Source organism: Zymoseptoria tritici, chromosome 5 (genome assembly GCF_000219625.1).
Source record: "Zymoseptoria tritici IPO323 chromosome 5, whole genome shotgun sequence".
NCBI lineage: Eukaryota > Fungi > Ascomycota > Dothideomycetes > Mycosphaerellales > Mycosphaerellaceae > Zymoseptoria > Zymoseptoria tritici.
Genome location: NC_018214.1, coordinates 613878 through 633499, shown reverse-complemented (window position 1 = coordinate 633499; position 19622 = coordinate 613878). Strand labels below are relative to the sequence as shown.

The window sequence follows — 19622 nt, the reverse complement described above, 5'->3', positions numbered from 1 at the left end:
TTCAAAGTGAGGTTCCTGCTATCGCCGCGGCGCAGTTCCGGCCTGCAGGTAGGAGTTCAGCTTCACTTCACTCGAGCTTCGGTTGCACAAGACCGCACCGTCGTTTTCTCACTTCTACATCCTCTTGCTCGCACGTGCTATTCATTTTCAGCAGCGTCTACCAACAACGTCAATCAGTCCACCGGTGAGTAATCTTCCTCGCCTCCTCTGGCTTGTGACAGGCTCGTGACAGCCATCGAGCACGCATGTGACTGACACAATACAGCGCCACTAGGATGAGCTTCAACCTCCATCCGCACCGCACCTCGCCGGACACCGCGGATGACCGACCGAAGACACCAACAGTCAAGAAGAAGAAGTCATTTGCGAGCAAGTTTTGTATGCCACCACTTCACATCCACTCACTTGCCACCCCACTAACGATGCGCACGTGCAGGGCATGAGGAAGCGGCGAAATCAGCGCTGACCGTCGCGCCTGAGCTTCCTCCGATCCGCCCGTTCTCGACGATCCAAGTAGCCTCCGTGCTGGGCGATGCAGCGACCACATCCGAAGACTTCAACACCGAGAACGCGAAGACCACCGACGAGGCGGTCTCCGAGCGCGAACAGGAGGAGAGCGAGATGACAAACCAGGTAAGCATCTTCCAGCGTGTTTTCCACCGGCGACCGCGGCAGCAGCAGCAGCAACCCGTGAAGCGTGACAACGTGAAGGAGGGCGAGCGACCAACATTCGTGACCGACTGTGGCTTGGAAGCGACAAACTTGGCAATTGTTGAAGTAAGCGCTCCCGAGATCTTCGAAGAGTATACACTGACAGATTGCAGTCTCCAGCCCCTGAGCACCTTGACGAGAACTTCAAGCTCATCCCACAATTCCCTGAGGATGGCCAGAAACGCGCACCCTCCTCTGTGGGGAAGCGAATCAAGAGGATGTTCTCCAGAACAAAGCTCGCAGACGCCAGTGCCGAAGATGTCCCGCCGATGCCGACTCGCCCAAGTTCCCCTCTTTCGTTCTGCTGCCAGGGCGATGTGCGCCGTGTAACAGACTCCCAAGTTACCATCACTCCGAGAGTGTCCGACAATTCATCGACTGTGGTTGCAAGCCCGGAATCCTCCATCAACTTCAGCATGCCTTCATTCCGTCGCGAGGGGAGCGACAGCACTACAGGCATTCCCGATGCGCCTAAAGACGCTATGGTACCACTTCACGCTTCACCGGAAAACAAAGATGAGCAAGGAGACACTTCCAGCGGAGCGCAATGCAATACGGTGACCGCAAATCGTCCGCCTCGCGCCGAGCGACGCAAGTATTCAAAACAAGACCCGCCAGTGATACCGCCAGAGGAGGAAGCTATAAGCGCAATCACTGTCCAGAGAACCCGCGAGTCGGTTCATGGCTGCGCAAGCTTCGAGTCTACTCGCCCATCCCCTGAGACATCTTCAGCGGATGGGGATGAGAGCGCTCGAGCGCTGAAGAATTGGAGAAGCTCACAGTTGATTGCAGAGAGGAAGGTGGAGCAAGCGTTTGCTAGAGCAGGGCAAGATCTGACGGAGGAACAAAAGAAAGAGGTGGCTACCAAGGAGAGTTGCGAACATTACAGCCGTGCAAGTATCCCTTGGTATCCCAAAGGCGAACTTCCAATTGAAGACGGGTCTGTTGAGCGGTTCACTGAAGCTCTGCTCGATATGCAGATTTTAAGGCGTCAAGAGAAGATGGAGGAGCTGCGAATTTCCTGGTACCAGAGAGTTATCACGGACAGATTCAAGCGAACCCACGATGCGAAGACGTCAGCCACCGCCACAGGTGTGTACAGTCGAACAACAACTCCGACGTTCCCGACGAGGGAACGCGCCGAGACTGCATCCAGCACAACGTTCGGGTCCTTTTCAAGCGCTCCGTCAAGCTTAAACCCATCGGCTCCCACGCCATCAGGCTTCACGCCCGCAGGTCCCAGCAGGTCAGGATTCACCCCATCAGGCTCCTTCTCATCGGGCTCGAGCGTTATCCACACAAAGCTACGTCACAACGAGCAGGCATCTCCAATTCCCCGTCAGACTACGGCTACGCGGTCCCAAGCTGGTCTCGGCATTTCTGAATCACAGATCGCTGCACCCGAGGACGACAGTGTGCCTGTCACATCAAACATCGGCAGAATCAAGGTCGACCGCGATTCGAAGATCCTGGATCACTTCGCTCCCAAGCGCAATGAGGCTTACTTCCGTCAGCTCGAGTTTGAGCGCAAAGCCAGGCTCGAGCAGCAAGGCCGCAAAGACTCGACGCTCTCGCCTTTCGAAGGCCACTCAAACCTCCTGGGAGCACCGCCTGGATTCGATACAGGTCGCGAGAACTCAGCTTCGCCCGTAGCCTATGCGCAAGCCATCTCCTCCCAGAATGGTATCCACCCAGCTTTACGTACTCCAGATCCGGCAGTCAATTTGCGTGGGACTACATCGCCATCCTCGATCTATCACAACACCGAGTCGTGCTCCGGAGATGACGATGGAAATGTTTCGGACTCGACAGCACGCAATGGCGCTCGCTCAGCAACACCGACGCCACGTCGCCCAGACGTTGACGCCACGGCAGACGGTGACACTTCGTCCGACTCGTCGTCTGACAGCAGCTTCGGCTCTGGTCTCAGCCAGTATGAGGATAGTGCTGTAACGCCTGCTGACGGTCACGACTCCTCACTTGGCACACCACGCCCAGACTCTCCTACTATACCACTTCACATGGCGCCTACCTTCCGGCGCCCAGATCCTGAGCGCCCAATCCCGGTGCCACAGCCAGGCAGTCCCCCAGTTCATTCCCCGAGCGTGCCAAATCCGCCCAGTCCTGTGGTTCCCGCAACGCCATCAAGTGCGTCGAAGCCGCTGTACCTGCAGATTCTCGAGAAGTCTGGGGTTTACAAACAGGCCTACGGTCGACCCAGCACTCCGGCATCGTCTGCGGACACTGTGACTGTGTCTGACATCTCGCAAGCTCCATCTGAGCGTTGGTCGACACGAGCATTGCGTCGACAGAAGTTCGACGTAGCAGTCTACGGCCAGCAGACTGGTGGAGGAGGTCTCAACTTACCTGACGATTCGGACACACGTTCTCTGATATCATCAATTGGCCCATCGAGCATCAACACCAGCATACTCGACGCCGATGAAGAGCCCGCGCTGCCAGCTGCGTCGCCGCTTCCATCGATGTCATTGCCATTCGTTCCGACCAACAGCCCAGCGACTGCTATCGGCAACAGCGAACGCCCCGCTATTCCTGCTCGTCCTGCACCCCGTCCACCAGTATCGCCATCACCTTTGGGCTTGGGTAAGACGAGGGCGAGTCCGGCGCTGACTTACAGCAGCACCAATTCGAGATCTGCCTCCAGCCCAGAAGTCTCCTCGGCGCCTTTGCGGTTCTACGGCGCCAGCATGAGCCCCGAACCATCGCCGTCTCCCCTGCGAGTCGGCAGCATGGGTATGAGGAGGGCGGAATCGGCCGACGAGTCGCCATTGGCGCTCCGCATCAGCAAGCCGACCTCGGGCTGCATGATGGGCGTCGACGGCTCTCCCTCAATGAGCCCTTCGCTTCCGGACTCCCCACTAGGACAGCTGCGCAACAACCCAGCTGCTCGTCAAGTTCGATCGCGGGTAGAGACACCGCGCCAGGTGAGATTCGCCATTCCTCCAGCTGCAGTCGTCAACAACGACGAAGGACCTGATGTCAACACTGAGATGGACGTTCAGATCGATGAAATCCTCGCCTCGAAGGTCATGCAACCTCGGAGCCCGAGCATCGCAGAGCAAATTCTTCAAGCAGCACCCTCGACTATCACGCCATTCGCTGGAGTCATGTCGGACTACCAGAGTCTCCGCCGTGAGTCGCAGCAGCCGATCCCAGAGTTCAGAGGACGAGCGATCAGTGACAGTCCGCCAAAAGTGACTCACTTCGCTGATGTCACCAACGAGTACCAGTACATTCGTCGTCGCCTCCAGCTCGAGCTTCTCAAGGCCTCCACGGACGATGAGCCGAAGCATCCCAGTCATGACTTTGGCTGGGCTTCTACCAACATCAAGTGCAAAGACAAACACATCAGGGCCCGTATAGCAACCGACTCTACGGTCGTCAGTCCACTCATCGGAGCTGCACCAGATACAGGAGAGCACAACTACGATATCAGGCAGTGCCACTGCTGTGGCAAAGCATGCTGCCACTTCGCAAACCAAATCATTACATGCAACAACACAGACGACAAGAACATCAAGAGTCTTGCAAGCGACAGTGTGCTCCTCTTGCGCGCTAGTCATCCCGCTGGGCTTGAACCATGGTCAGTTCTCATGGTCTGCAGCCTTTGCGAGAATATCTTCTGCCCTAACTGCGGCACCATGGAAGACGGCGAGCCCACCTGTAAGATGTGCAGCCGCCCAGACTCAGCCTGAGGAGTAAGCTTCGCATCATTTTCTTGCCCATCACGCCGAAGATTTGCATTTCACAGGCTCCTTGACCCTCAAGGTTTGAACACGCTGCTCTTTGGCATCACTGCTTTTCAACATCCAACATTTGACCCTTGTTTTCCAGCACATCAGCATTCGCACAAACTTGCCCAGCACATTTCCTTTCAGCAGCATCGCTTCAACAGCATCGCTTCCAAACCCCAGCATTCAAACGACAGAAACGAGATCAAAAGCAGGATCGAAGAAGGAATGATACCCCACAACGCGCATTACGAATGATGACGGCAGTCACACAAAAAGGGAGTTTTGGCGTTGTTTTCCTTGCAACAAGAATGAGGAGATGGACAGGACAGGAAACACGACGACGAACAGCATCTCGTATGCGCACCACATAGTTTCGTAACCAGTATTGCCCATTCTCACGTGTCTGAATCTCAATGGCATTGTTCGCATGGTTTGCTACCTTGTGATACGACTCAGCTTGAAGTGGTGTAGACTTCTCGACGGGTTCAATCAGTAGAGTGACTGCCCTGGCTAGATATTTTCTCCAAGTTCCTCTGCAATGTACTTCGTTCACGTATTCATGGGTTGTTGATCATGTAAATATTGACGCTCACAAGCTTGAAATCATCTGAAGCTTTCAAGCTCCAACCTTGCGGCGATCACTTCACGAACCACACCCGCGACATCATCCTCGCAACTCCAATGCTCGCACTCAATGCCGGAGGCTACTGACGTCGCAGACGTGGACCCACCCGTACGTCTGTCGTTACCTCTCGAATTCCAGCAAGAAGTCTTCCACGAGCTCCGCGACGAGGACATCCTCCTCATTCTCGCCCGCGGGCTGGGCCTCCTCCGACTAGTCACCAATCTCCTCCACTCCTACGATGCGGCCGGACACAATCTGGTCATCCTCATCGGCGCCGAGGACCGTGAGAATGACTGGATCGGTGAGTCGCTGGCAGAGCATGCCGCCGTGAGCGGGAGTCCGAAGTGTCGCGGCATGCAGCTGGTGAACACGGACTTGACGAATGTCGGGACACGGGAGAAGATGTACAAAAGAGGCGGCATATGCTCTGTTACAAGTCGGATATTGATCGTGGATTTTCTAAGTGGTCTGCTAGACCCGGCGATGGTGACAGGCGTGGTAGTGCTACACGCAGATCGAATGGCGGCGACGAGCTTGGAGGCTTTCATCGTGCGGATATACAGGCAGAAGAATAAGAAGGGCTTCTTGAAAGCATTCTCGGATCAGCCTGAGCCATTCACGTCTGGATTTCAGCCGTTGTCGAACATTCTACGGAATCTGTTCTTGCGCAAGCCGGTACTGTACCCGCGGTTCCATGCCACTGTGGCCAAGTCGCTGGAGGGCCGGCGGAAGGCAGAGGTCATTGAGCTGGAAGTGCCTATGACGGAGGCTATGCGAGATATTCAGAATGCGGTCATGGAGTGTGTGGAAGTGTCAATAGCCGAGTTGAAAAAGGCAAATCCAGGACTCGAAATGGACGACTGGAACCTGGACAGCGCGCTACATCGATCCTTCGACTCTATCGTGAGGAGACAGCTGGACCCAGTCTGGCATCGAACGAGCTTCCGGACACGGCAGATTGTACGAGATTTGGGCATACTCCGGCAGATTCTGCATTCTCTGCTTGTTCTCAATGCAGTCGACTTCCACAAATATCTGGATACCGTGCTTGCCGCCTCAGCGCCACCACAAGGGTCAAATCGGAATAACCAGTCGCCTTGGCTTTTCCTCGATGCAGCGCATACTTTGTTTGACTCCGCGAAAAGACGAGTGTACACTGGCAAGATAAGTGAAGGCCTGGCAACGACAGAAACCGATGGTCTAAATCCTGTTCTTGAAGAGATGCCGAAGTGGGCTCTATTGGCTGAGATCTTGGAAGAGATAGAAAGGGACGTCTACTTCCATCCTCAGACTCAAGATGAGTCTAGTGGCAGTATCTTGATCATGTGTGGCGACCAGGGAACATGCAGACAGCTGCGCGAATACCTTCAAACCGCGTACAAAGAGTCAGATGAGCAGAGACTGTCTAGCAATGAGAACGAGCCTTTTGAGCGGAAGCCGAGCGCGAAATATATGCTACGGCGCAAGCTTCGATACTACCTACAGTGGAAGACGGACTTCGCTCGGGTGAGCAGCAATCTCTTTGCCGCGAATCAGAAAGAGATCAACGGCACTTCTACCAATGGTCAAGGCAATCGCGGAGGCAGAGCTCCTCCTAACAAGCGACGAAGGGTTCGAGGAGGTGGCAGTGGCGGTGCTGCACCCTCGCGAACCATCGGTGGTACTGTTCAAGTCGCAGGAGACAAGGACGCCCACATTCAGTCTCTTCTACGCGAGCTGGCCCAGAACGAAGCCGAGGATAACAACGCTACCAGGGTCGACCTCGGAGCAGATCCACTTGACGACATGGAAGATTATTACGAACTTTACGACATGAAAGATCTTGTATTAGTACACCCTTATGATGGTGACAAAGATGATCACCTGCTTGAAGAAGTCAAGCCGAGATATGTAATTATGTACGAACCGGATGCGGCCTTTATCAGGCGAATAGAGATGTACCGGAGCAGTCACGGGAATCGACAGGTCCGGGTGTACTTTATGTACTATGGAGGGAGTGTGGAGGAGCAGCGATATCTGTCTGCAGTGCGTCGAGAGAAGGACTCTTTCGCGAAGCTCATCCGAGAACGTGGAAATATGGCTTTGACGTTCACCCACGACACCGACAACATGGATCCGCAAGAAAGCTTCCTCCGCACGGTCAATACTCGAATCGCAGGCGGAGGTCGTCTTGCAGCTACCGCCGAACCACCACGAGTCGTCGTCGACGTGCGCGAATTCCGCAGCAGCTTGCCCTCACTCATCCACGGCCGCAACATGGTGGTCGTACCCTGCATGCTGACAGTCGGCGACTACGTCTTGACTCCAGACATCTGCGTCGAGCGAAAAAGCATCAAAGATCTGATATCCTCCTTCTCCGATGGACGCCTCTACAACCAAGCCGAGACGATGCTACAGTACTACAAAGCACCCATGCTGCTCATTGAATTCGACGCTCAGAAAGCTTTCACCCTCGAACCATTCGCCGACTACTCCGCTTCCAGCAGCAGCAATCTCGTTGGCTCGGACTTACAGTCCAAGCTCGTGCTGCTCACCCTCGCCTTTCCACGACTACGCATCATCTGGTCTAGCTCTCCGTACCAAACCGCCGAGATTTTCGAAGAGCTGAAGAAGCAGCAAGACGAACCTGACCCGATCCGTGCGGTGCAGCTGGGATTGGGAGAAGGGGAAGATGCAGAGACAAGGACTTTCAATCAGACGCCGCAGGATATGCTTAGAGCGGTGCCAGGTGTCAATGCGAAAGTGCTTCAGACGCTGATCTTGAAGTTTGACAATGTGATGGACGTGGCGAATTCGGATGGGTCAGAGTTGGAGAAGTTGGTGGGTGGGCAGGCGTCGAGGCAGATTCGTGGGTTCTTTGATAGGAGGGTTATGGATGATGTGGTTGGTGACTGAGGGCAGAGCAGCTCACTGGCTCACCTCGCTGGCTGGCATGATACTTTCACGGACATGACGGGAGCTAGTGCGAACTTCAGATGCTCAAAAATGGTCGAATATACCTTATTGCATGGATCACTATCACAACGCATAGGTCTTGACTATCGAACAACAACAACTTTAATCTTCGACATCACAACACCCATCAGCGTATGCACAACACCAACATTCCTTCGCGCGACACCAACGTTCATATGCGATAACAACCATCATCAAAAACCCAACGCTCCCCCATGAGGACAGCACAGCCGCAGCACAGCCGTTCCTGTCACGGCCGTTGCCCGTGGTGCAAAGAGAATCAACAGAAGGCTCCAGCTCGTGACAGCGCCACTCCAACTATGCGATCTGAATCGATCTTAGCCGTGGCGGACGTAGAGCCAGATGCCAGGACGCCATCGCCATCTCCATCGCTATCTCCCTTAGACTCCTCTACCTCGGAGTCTGAGTCTCCTTCCCCGACCCCGGAACCTAAGCCTGCCGCAGATCGCAGCACCACTCCCACGACCACGGCGACTCCTGCTCCCAGCCTTCCGAAACAAAGACGCAAGGCGCTTTCACGCACGAAAGGCACATTTGAGCACTGTCGCAACAGCGAACGTCAATCGCTTCTCTACAAGCTCAAAGCGTTTATCGAGAAGGATGCAGGATCTTCCGACATACCGCGATCAGATCGCATGCCGCATCTGCTGAAACTCCGCGACCAGATTCTGGCCGCGAACGAGGCTAGCGGGAAAGCCAGTGTGCGGACTAAGTTCCCTAACCAGTGGAGTCAGATCGACGAGGATAGCTATCTCGGACAGTGGGCTTGGAGAACTAAGACGGCCTGGTTAAGTATGGTGGATAAGGTGCCAAGGCACGACTCCGTGATGTACACCGCGCGAGCTGGGACGACTGCTGTTGATGAGGACGACGAAGAGCCCGACGTCAAGCCAGTGATCAAGAGGGAGGTTGCGGAAGAAGCTGCAGCTGTCACGAGTGACGGGCTCAAGCCCCCAAGCCTGCGCACCACGCCTTTCGTGTCGGAGGAGTCACAGGGTCATATTGAGCCGCAGAATCGTGCTGGGACTGCCGGGATCGAGATGAAAGACAAACCGATGTGGGTGTTTATTGGTGGCAAGCTGGGGGTGCGGCAGCCAGTCCAGGGCCCACCGAAGACGGAGCCGCAGAGGTCACGCAGTGTTCGTAGGATCAAGCGGGAACATGAAGACGATCTTGACACAGAAAGCGCGGAGAAGAAGCCCAGGGTGTAAGCGCAGGAGTTTGCGAGCATCAGCACGCTCTGTGGCTGCCCTAGCCGGCGTACGTGCACCAGTGGAGAGCGAGTGTGGTTAATTGCGGTCGCCTAGCGTGGTTGAGCAAACGGCAGAGCTGCAATCGACAGAAGACATGTGATATTATCAGCGAAACGAGAAAAGCTTGAAGTCATGCATACGTATCCCATTCTTTGAGCGAACATTGCCAACAAGCTCTACTTCAACGAATTCTTGATCTCCTGCTTCATCGCCTCCGCATCCTTTCTCCTGTTCAACTCGGCCTGTACTCCCGCCTTCCTATGTTTCTCGGCCTCCTGCTCCCACACCGTCCAGACTATTCTATTGTCAGCAATGCCCTGCGCCCATAGCCAGAAAGGCAACTCACTCTGCTTGTCAGACTTGGAGTATTCCTTCAGCTTGTTCACAAACTCGTCAAAGTTCTCCTGGTTCTCTTTGCGCTTCTCCAATGATCGCTTCTGTAGTTCTGGGTTGTATTTCTGTTTGCTAGGTCAGCGATGGCCTCGGACGAATCTCGGAGTGGATGCCGCATACCAGGAACAGCTCTTCTTCAGTCGGTGTCACCCAGTAGATGAGCGCTGGGCCTCCGATACATATCGCGCCGCCGCTGCGCAGTGTCAGTATGAGATGCCTTGACATAGGCCAACCTGCGCTAACCCTAACGCCATCTTCACGTATGTGATCATCTTCATGGTGGCGGGAATGACAGGTGCGTCCTGCGCAACGGTATGAATCGGTCCTGGTTCTGTGTGACAATCTCAAGTATTGTAAAGGCCTGCGACTGCGGTTTGAGATGACTTTGATTGTTTCGAGTGGTTGTGTCTGGCTCAATGATGCTTCGAGTCTGGTTGGTGAGGTCCAGCTTTGGGCAATGCCAAGACTTTGGAAAGCGCGCTAGCGATCATCGATCTTTGTCCGCTGAAAGACTTCAGCACCAACTTTACCCCTTCCTCATCTACTCAATCATCCTCCAACAACGTTCATCAATGCAATGGAAGTTCCATCTCCAGTGCCTCCAAATTTGATGTTGTGCAATCTCCATAACCCACGAAAGTCATCCTCCTACGCCATCTACAGACCACGATAGCAGGTGCTTTACTCGAGCATGCGATGAAGCTCGGCTTGAGCATACTACAGGAAGGCCAGGTAGTAATTCTTCCAAAGGTCTGCCGGTCTCACACTCTTGTTCTCTTTCTCAGACTCCTTGCCAGTGCAAAATCAATGACTTTCAGCAAGGCATTCTTCTGCATTCCTCTCAGATCTCGCGCGTTTCTCCTTGCATTAACGCTGGAAATGTAACATATCTTCTTGGTCTCGACACCAAGACCTCGGCCATGTGCCTTTCAACTTCTAGCCGAAGCAATCATGCTGGCCATCAGCAAAGGTCAGATCCCGGCGATTGTCCTCCTCTGCATCGTCTGTCTCGTGTCCTACAATTTTGTCGTGACGCTGCAAGCTCGGACCGTCTACCTCGAATCGACAATCGAAGCCTTCAAAGCTCGAGCTCATCGCAAACACCAAGCTTCGACGACACCATCATCTCAGCCCTCTTCCTCTCGCGACCTAATCCTCTACTCCTATCACGAAACCGCCGAATCCCTCCTCAACCTCGCCTTCTTCAGGGCTCACGCCCTCCACTCCGCCGCGGATTTCATCTTCATGCTCAACGGCGCTCATACCCTCGATCTCTCCAGTCTGACCTCTTTCCCCAACGTGCGGGTCATCGAGCGGGACAATCGCTGCTTCGACCTCGGCGGCTTCTACGAGATCCTGACCGGCAATACCACATTGACAGAAATCTACAAGCGGTATATCTTCATCAACTCCTCCCTGCGCGGACCATTCTTCCCTCCATGGGCGGATAAGACATGCTGGAGTGATGCGTACTGGGATAAGTTGGACGAGAAGACGAAGTTGGTGGGAATGTCGTGGAATTGCGCGAACGGGATTCCGTACCCGCCGCATTTGCAGTCTATGATTCTTGCATTCTCACATGAGACCCTGATGGATACGCTTTTGCCGAATATGAAGTGTTATGAGAACATGGATTCGGCGGTGAGGGATGGTGAGACGAGATTGGCGGGATTGATCGCAGAGAGTGGTGGGAATGTTTATGCGATGGAGGGGAGGTTTGGAGCGCATGCTGGAGTGGGAGGGAAGGATACGGAGAAGTTTCTGGAATGGTGTGTGGATGGAGAGGGCACGGTGGAGGGTCATGGAGGAGGGAATGATGTGTTGCACACGGGGAACTATGAGGGGAGTTCATTGCATCCTTACGAGACTATGTGAGTAAACTCGCCGTTCATTATGGACATGGATTGCTGGCTGACTGTGTGCTAGTTTTGCAAAGACGAACCGAGACTGGGATGAGCGAGACCGGAGAATTATTGATCTGCTCACCGAGCACGCCGACTTGAGCAATTATTCCAGCTATGATCGATGCGGCATTTGAATCGAATATGGCGCGGTTGTGGGAAGGATAGATCATCCTCGATGCGTCATTCGAAATTTACTGCGATGTGCAATCCAGCGGACCATCACTTCAGCGATAACTTCACTTCGTCAGCCCACAGAATGCGTTGAGACCAACCACTCCGATCAGGTCCGTTTGCATCTTTCTCCCGTTACGTCGTTCTCGTCTTTCAATGATACTACTCATCCAAGATCTCTCATCGCCAAACCACATCCAAAGTCCTAACGAATCGATGGCTACTCTCAACAGCAAGCAACTCCTCCGCGCCGCTTACGACGCTTACAATGACGAGGATTTGGTACAGTGCGCAGCAATCGCCCGTGATCTCGCAGCCGACCATAATGTCAGTGATTTGCTGCTCATTTAAATCTGCTCATGAATTGGCTGACCTTACTCCAGGCACGCATCTGGAGACGAATCAAGGCTCTCACCCTCGTCGCTGCGGCCTCTGACTGCATGATCGAAGCCGAAAAATGCTACTGGGAAGCTGAGTTCATGTGGAGTGATTTGAGACATCACTGGGCGGGTCGTCCGAATGAGCGAATTCAAAAGCCTAGGATTGCTTCGCTGCGCCTGGAGCTGGATCATTTGAAGTGGATGTTGATCGAGGAGGAGTACGAGGTAGATGCGTGGATGAAGGACGACGGAAACAAAGCTAGAGGCGACGGCAGGAGGTGGAGGTATGGAATGATGGTCCGGGAGGAAAGCAGGGTGAAAGCGGAGGCGAGCAGGAAGAGAAAGAGCTGGACGAGAGCGACGGGATAGGCGTGACCGCCCAGGCATTGCTCAAGGTCGACTACCTCGATCTTCACGAAGACATGATTTTTGCCAAGCCGTTTACTACTCAGCGACATTCTCGGGACTGTTCCCTCCACGACTTTCTCACCTTCTCAGGTTGATTGGCTTTACACACGTCTGAGCTACAAGGTGACACCACTCCTCCCAAATGACACCGTTACGGGCCGCATGAGATTTTATGCATATCGTCGATGTCACATGCCAAAGCTTGAATTTTGGACCCTTCTTCTTCTTCCTTTAGCAAACATCTTTTGTTTGCTACTCATCTACAACCCTCGAGTCTCATCAATGCGACATCGAATCTCAACAATATCACATTCGGCGCTCAGACACTCCGTCTGCAAACTGTCGATCGTTGAGATTCGCTTCACGCACCGACGAATGTTCACTCAATTTCAAGCGCAGGGAATGACTTCCCCAAGACCATCCAACGACATTGAAGACTTTCATGCTTTGCTGTCACGATCGAAACGAGTGCTCTCTCTTCTCGGCGCTGGGCTTTCAGCTTCTTCGGGACTCCCAACATTCCGCGGCGCAGGAGGATTATGGCGCTCCCACGACAGCATGTCTCTTGCCACACCACAGGCCTTCGCCGCTGATCCCGCGCTGGTATGGAGGTTCTACAGTTGTGAGTGTGAAACCAACTATATACGCCGCACAAGTTCTGACGACAGCGCAGACCGCCGTCACATGGCTCTCACAGTCCGCCCTAATCCAGCACACTACGCCCTGGCGGCCCTCGCTCGCAAACTACCCGGCTTCGTAACCCTAAGCCAGAATGTCGACGGTCTCAGTCCGCGCGCAGAACACCCGAAAGACCAACTCAAACTCTTACATGGAAGTCTGTTTGAAGTCAAGTGCAATGACTCGAGATGCGGCTACGTGGAAGAGAACTACACTGACCCCATCGTGCCCGCCCTGGACCTTCCCGATGGCAAAGATATCACCTCCGATGAGTACAGAACGATGGGAGGCAAGGTCGATATCAGTGATCCGCAAGTGCAGCTGGCGCAGATTTCAAGGGAGGATCTCCCCACTTGCCCACAGTGTCGAAGGGCGCTACTGAGGCCGGGTGTGGTGTGGTTCGGTGAGGCGCTTCCGGACGATGTCGTTGACAGTGTGTACGCGTACCTCGACGAGCCGGAGAAGGTCGATTTGATTATGGTCATCGGGACGGGAGCCAAGGTCTATCCCGCTGCGGGGTACATTGAGGAGGCGAGGGAGAAGGGTGCGAAGGTTTGCGTGGTGAATATGGGTGAGTTCGAAGGGAAAGCTGTGTTGAAGTGGGGATACGACGCTAACGAGTGGGTAGATGCGAATGATGCGCCGCCGGGAGGATGGGCAGAGGGAGACTTCTTCTTCCAGGGCGATGCGGCCACGATTGTACCAGAGCTGCTGCGGCCGATTATTGGGGAGGTGAAAGTGCCTGAGCAGGAGAAGGCCAAGGTGTAGACGCTGGGAATCTCGCTGGCGTTCACAGGACGGATCGACGACTTTCATGATTATACGAATGGCTTTACGATTGTTGGCTACTTTGCAAGCACAGTCTCATCGTCGTTCACACTCTCGTCGTCTTCATTGGTGATCTTCGGTCCAATCTCGCGAAGACTTCGCTGGCGCATCCCCGTGGCAAGCTTGAGGACTTGTGCTGCAGCGAAGTCTGCATCTTCATCGCATCGGCTTCAGTCGCAATATGCCTATGATAGGTTGTCAGATATTGCTCTGATCAGCATTTGCCAGTTGTTAGAAGCGTGCGTCAAGGCGTCGTTTACCAAGTTGCAAGCACGCTCGCGAGCAGTGCTCCACCACGCTAGCGTCCGCGTAAACCTTCAAGCAAGCACCGCGCTAGCATCGTGCTAGCGCCATGCTAGTGCGGCGTCCTTCACACACGATCTTCATCTCGAGTCCACGCGACGTCAGTGTTTTCCTCGACATCCACCCTCCTACACCACACAGCGATGCGCAGAACGCTGCCGCCCGCTCTACGGGCAGCCCTGCGCCCAACGCCAACCTTTCGCAGCAGACCATGCCGTCTCACGCCTTCGAAACGAACCCTCATATCCGCCGCCTCGATCCAGTTCGGACAGCCATTGCACGAGACACATCCACATCTCATCGAAGCTGGTGATCGTACGTCTACAAGGGGAGCTGTAAGAGAGGGCAAGAATAATCGTTGATGAGGATTTGAGATAGTCACACCCGGAATTTCTGCTCTAGAATACCACCATCGAAGAGCTGCGCTTGCGAGAAAGCTGCCGAAGAATAGTGTCGCGGTGCTGGCTGCTTCGGAAGTGAAGTATCGATCTGGAGCGGTGTTCTACGAGTTCCGGCAGGACTCGAACTTCTTCTACTTGACGGGTTGGTTTGTCTTGAGATGGCTCGGCTCGGACATGAGTGAAGATCGGAGAGGCTAAGAGGTGACATCCAGGTTTCAATGAACCCAATGCTGTTGCGATAATAGGTTTGTGATCTCCGAACGAGCCTCTCGCACAAATCGAAGCTGTTCTCACAGTCCAACAGCAAAAGGCACCTCCGACGTCGAATACACCTTCCACCTCTACGTCCGCCCAAAGGACGCCTACGCCGAACTCTGGGATGGCGCGCGCTCAGGCGTCCAAGCCGCTCAAGATGTCTTCAACGCTGATGAAGCCGGCGACATCGATTCAATCTCTCGAATACTACCCTCGATCCTCTCAAGCGCCTCACAAATATACACCGACATCGGCCACAACTCCTCCCGCAAATCCGCCTTCGAACGCTTCCTCCACCCCAACACCAACGATACCCCAACTGCATTTGCGAAATACTCACCCAAACCACTCCGTCCTCTCATCAACGACCTTCGCCTCACCAAATCCACAGTTGAACTCCAAAACATGCGTATCGCAGGCCAGCGCTCCGGCGAAGTCCTCACATCTGCTATGAAATCCCTCCCAGACTCCGAATCCCAGCTCTGGGCCAACATAACCCACGGCTTCAAATCCGCCGGGCTTGCCGGAGAAGCCTACGTTCCCGTCGTCGCCGGCGGCGGTAACGCTCTCAGCATTCACTACACCCGCAACGACGCCCTCCTTACATCAGGCGAAGTCGTGCTCGTAGACGCGGGAGGCGAGTATGGCGGGTACATCACGGACATCACACGTACTTGGCCTGTGTGTGGGAGGTTCACGGACGCGCAGAGAGATATGTACGCTATGATCCTGTCCGTGCAGAAGCATTGTATAGCCCTCTGTCGCGAGGACGCGGCGATGTCGCTGGACAGCATCCACTCCACCTGCGAATCCGGGCTCCGGGACGGGTTGAAGGCGCTAGGCTTCGATGTGCGAGGCGATACGCTGCAGAAACTATTTCCGCATCATGTAGGCCATCACGTCGGGTTGGATGTTCATGATGCGCCGGGATATTCGAGGACGGAGGTGTTGAAGGAGGGAATGTGTATTACGATCGAACCGGGAGTGTACGTTCCGAACGAGCAGAGGTGGCCGGAGAAGTTCAGAGGGTTAGGCATCAGGATCGAGGATTCGGTTGTTGTTGGGAAGGGTGAGGTGGAAGTTCTGACCGGGACGGCGGTGAAGGAGCTTGGAGAGGTGGAGTGGGGAAAGTAGGGTTGTGTATAGGTGGAGGGGTTTGGGATTGCTTCGGCTGGGTGTATCGCTGCGCCACGAGAAAACGACAGAGAAGATTGTACATAAGGTGTACACATACCCCGAGCACGGGAAACAAGACGGAGTCATGACTTGGCAGTTCTAATTCCTGCCTTTGCGCACGATCGATCGGTCTAGCCATTGTCGTGTTGCTGTCTAAACCCAGACGCCCGATCTGGATCGAGGCTTGCTGCTGTGTAACACACTTCGTTCGGCTCGGATAGATCCAATTGGCCGGGTGCATATACACTAGAGAACAAGTTCTGAACTGGGAACGGTCGCGGGAGTCTGAGTCTAGACTTGGTAGAATTGACGGCTCTGGCGGAGGAAGAGACGATGGGAGGTGATCTTGCCGTTGTAGCCCGTGGCATGCACGAGGCCGGCTTACGCTTTGCACGTTGACGCTGTTATCGACACGAAGTCTGTACGTGAAGGAGATCTACAACATGGAACCATTCACGATGATCGACACTTCGCTTGCAACCTTGAAGATCGATCGCCAGCACGAGGTTGTCCGTCCCTCTATAATGGTCGACGCTAGCGGGTCGATCTGCCGGCCTCGGGTCGTTCTTTCCCATTGGCGTAACCACACCTTCTTCCACACGCACCTGGGCCATGTGGAAAGCAGCCACTGCTCGCTCCGAACTCTTGAGTGGAGCATTCCGTTTACCTGATCTGGTTGTTCGCAGGAGTTAGACGATGGTACCCTTGAGCAGGGACCTCAACGGGGAGATGCAAGGCGTTTTCAGCCGAGTGGATAGGCGAGTATGGCAGACGTGAGGTGGCGGTAGGATTGACGATGCCACTTCGTGGTTCTGGTCTGGAGTAGCTCCACTGTTGCCCGGCCTCTGCCTCGATCAGGTCATGAAACACGCTTGATGGCGAGAATTATCCAGAGGTGGAAGCTGCTCGGCGTGCATTGCCATGGGGAAGGGCTCGAGTGGGAAGGAGTTGTATGCGGGCGAGCATGACTGCTCAGATCGGCACAAGGAGGAGGACCATGTGGGTAGTTCCATGTTTTTTGGGTCGAGCATATACAGCAGTTTTTGACTGCTCTCTTATTCATCCTACAGACGATTCCCCTCTTCGTCCACCTCTTTTGCCTGGTCTGGTACCAGTACCTCGCTTGGCTGGCCGCCACTCCTCCCTTGTACGACCTTCATTTCGACCACCTGCGCACTGTCCTTGAACGCCTCTAAAGCCACGAGGGCAGCACGAGTTTGGTCCTTCCTTCATCGGCATCCCGAAAATCGCAAGACCGCCGATCTGAGCAGATTATCCTCATCAACTCATCCATCTCGTCCTCCCATCCATCAAGTCATCCGTCCGACGTCAACGGAATCCTCCATTCATCACCTTCAATCCTTCGACATCGCACTGTCACTCCAACATACACAACATCTGTTGTGTCTCGTTCCATCCTTCATCCTACCTCCTTCCTTCACGACTGCCCATCATGGTTTACTCGCTGAACTACCGCCGACCTTCTCACGTGGCATCCACCAGTAGCAACGTCTCCCTCAGCGGCGATGAGAAGCAGGCTTCGATCCATGAGTCCATCCAGTCTGGCAGCTCCACTCTCACCGGTGGTATCCCACCAGCACTCTCCTTCGACCGCATCATCGCTGGCGGTACATGTCCGGTATGCTGCACTTCACTTTATCATGCAGTGCAACGCAACTAACACCATCCAGCCTGTCACCGTACGCGAGTTCATGAACTACCTCAAGTACATCGAGCACTCCGCCGAGAACCTCCAGTTCTTTCTCTGGCACCGCGACTACACCGCACGATGGGAACGCCTGCAAGAGAGCGAGAAGTCACTGTCACCGAAGTGGGAGCCAAAGCCCGAAGATGGCCACCTCGGAGTTTCACCTGCACGACCCAAGCGTGCTGCACCGCAGATCATGGAGGTGCTGAAGAACACCGACTTTGCCGAGCAACCCAAAAGTGCCACTGCGGACCAATTCTACCTGCACACGCCCTCCAAGTACGGCTCCGCGGAAGACAATCGGGATATGAACTCGGAGTACGGGTCCTCATTCGGTGATGAGAAGACTCTCCTGAGCAGCAGTGCCAGCGGACAACGTATGGCAGCAGATCAAGCCTTTGATGATGCTGGTATGAAGTGGAAGCCATGTACGTTGCTGTCACCCTCTCTTTCGTCAAAACCAGTACTGATAAGGTCACAGTCACCGCCCAACCCTTCCGCTCCGAGATCACCCGCATCATCAGCATCTACTTTGCCGAAAATGCTCCTCGCGAATTGAATCTCTCTTCCCGCGAGCGTCAATCCGTCCTCCACGCTTTGCAACACACTACACACCCTTCCGCCTTCAAATCCGTCGTCACAACAGTCGAGTGGTCTCTCCGACGCCAAGCACACCCAAACTTCATCCGCTGGACCATCTGCAACGGCAATCCTGCCCGCGTCACTTTCGCCAGAGCCCTTGGAGCCGGAGGTATCGTCATCGGCCTCGTATCCTCATTGCTGCTGACACTCAGCTCCGCTGGGCGAGCCTGGCGTATTCTCCCTTTCCTCGCTTGGTTCATCGGAATCGCCACCCTCATCGCCGCCTGGAAAGGAATGTGCATCGTCCTGCACGGTCTTCATCACCGCCACTTGCGGCCGTGGGAACTTTTCACTGACGCTGCCGAGGAGAGTCAGCTCGAGAAGAAGACTTCGTCGACGATGAGTCTGACCAGCAATGAGAACAATTCTTTCCAACACGAACCTTGGGTGCCGAAGTACAAGCAGCGGAACATGGTGAGGAAGATTTTCGATCGGGAGATTTGGATCCAGGAGCCGGCGTTGAGGGGAATTCAGGACACCATTGCGCTGCAGGCCGTCATTGCAGCGGCGGTGGGTGGGATGGTTATGGTGGGAGTGTTCTGTGCTGTGCCGAAGGGCAATTTCTTCTGAAAGAGGCGTGCTGGAGGTCGAAGGCTGATTTGATGTTTATGCACTGCGGGTCGGTGGGCTGGGTTTGCTCTTTTGGCGTTGGGTGAAGGTTGCATGGGATGGAGCTGGAATCGCTGGAACGAATACGGACATGTGCTATATGGGATGGAAAAATGGCGCTGGGACAGGCGTTGCGGGATGGAGGGCGATATGACCTATCATTTGAGCAATTCATAGACAGAAAAAAGGGGCCAGCAATGAGGCCGGTAGACTAAAGAAGGCATTGACAGCATGGGAATGCGGAGAAGGAAAGCAAGAGAACATTGCCAGAAAAATTACCACGAGATGGGAACAGGGCTCGTTTAGATCGTATTGGTTTTGCAGTGTCTGGAGACGACGACTATCAACTGCTCGGTCTGAATGATGAACGCCATGTTCTTTGGCTCGATTTTACTTCCTGAGATCCATTGGTTGATTGACCAGGGCACAGAGCTGATTGCTTGATG

At 54.4% G+C, this 19622-nt stretch overlaps 5 protein-coding genes across 5 annotated transcripts; 4 read left to right on the top strand and 1 right to left on the bottom strand.

The window, feature by feature from the left end:
• Positions 1-5160: 5160 nt before the first annotated feature.
• On the top strand, positions 5161-7986 carry MYCGRDRAFT_41772 (uncharacterized protein; the record flags this gene model as incomplete). The annotated part of the gene is made up of 1 exon (XM_003852675.1): positions 5161-7986. The coding sequence occupies one exon, from the start codon at positions 5161-5163 to the stop codon at positions 7984-7986; it is 2826 nt and encodes a 941-aa protein (XP_003852723.1).
• A 1510-nt stretch (positions 7987-9496) lies between these two features.
• On the bottom strand, positions 9497-9991 carry MYCGRDRAFT_93055 (uncharacterized protein; the record flags this gene model as incomplete). The annotated part of the gene is made up of 4 exons (XM_003852042.1): positions 9497-9615; positions 9667-9778; positions 9834-9906; positions 9957-9991. The coding sequence occupies 4 exons, from the start codon at positions 9989-9991 to the stop codon at positions 9497-9499; spliced, it is 339 nt and encodes a 112-aa protein (XP_003852090.1).
• Positions 9992-12978: 2987 nt separating this feature from the next.
• Positions 12979-14022, top strand: MYCGRDRAFT_42036 (uncharacterized protein; the record flags this gene model as incomplete). Its single annotated transcript, XM_003852676.1, has 3 exons — positions 12979-13198; positions 13250-13825; positions 13883-14022. 3 exons carry the CDS (start codon positions 12979-12981, stop codon positions 14020-14022), a joined length of 936 nt encoding a protein of 311 aa, XP_003852724.1.
• Positions 14023-14520: 498 nt separating this feature from the next.
• Positions 14521-16205, top strand: MYCGRDRAFT_71838 (peptidase M24; the record flags this gene model as incomplete). Its single annotated transcript, XM_003852677.1, has 4 exons — positions 14521-14700; positions 14764-14928; positions 14999-15031; positions 15091-16205. The coding sequence occupies 4 exons, from the start codon at positions 14529-14531 to the stop codon at positions 16173-16175; spliced, it is 1455 nt and encodes a 484-aa protein (XP_003852725.1).
• A 1087-nt stretch (positions 16206-17292) lies between these two features.
• Positions 17293-19137, top strand: MYCGRDRAFT_109387 (uncharacterized protein; the record flags this gene model as incomplete). Its single annotated transcript, XM_003852678.1, has 3 exons — positions 17293-17856; positions 17909-18353; positions 18407-19137. The coding sequence occupies 3 exons, from the start codon at positions 17671-17673 to the stop codon at positions 19135-19137; spliced, it is 1362 nt and encodes a 453-aa protein (XP_003852726.1).
• Between the last annotated feature and the right edge of the window lie 485 nt (positions 19138-19622).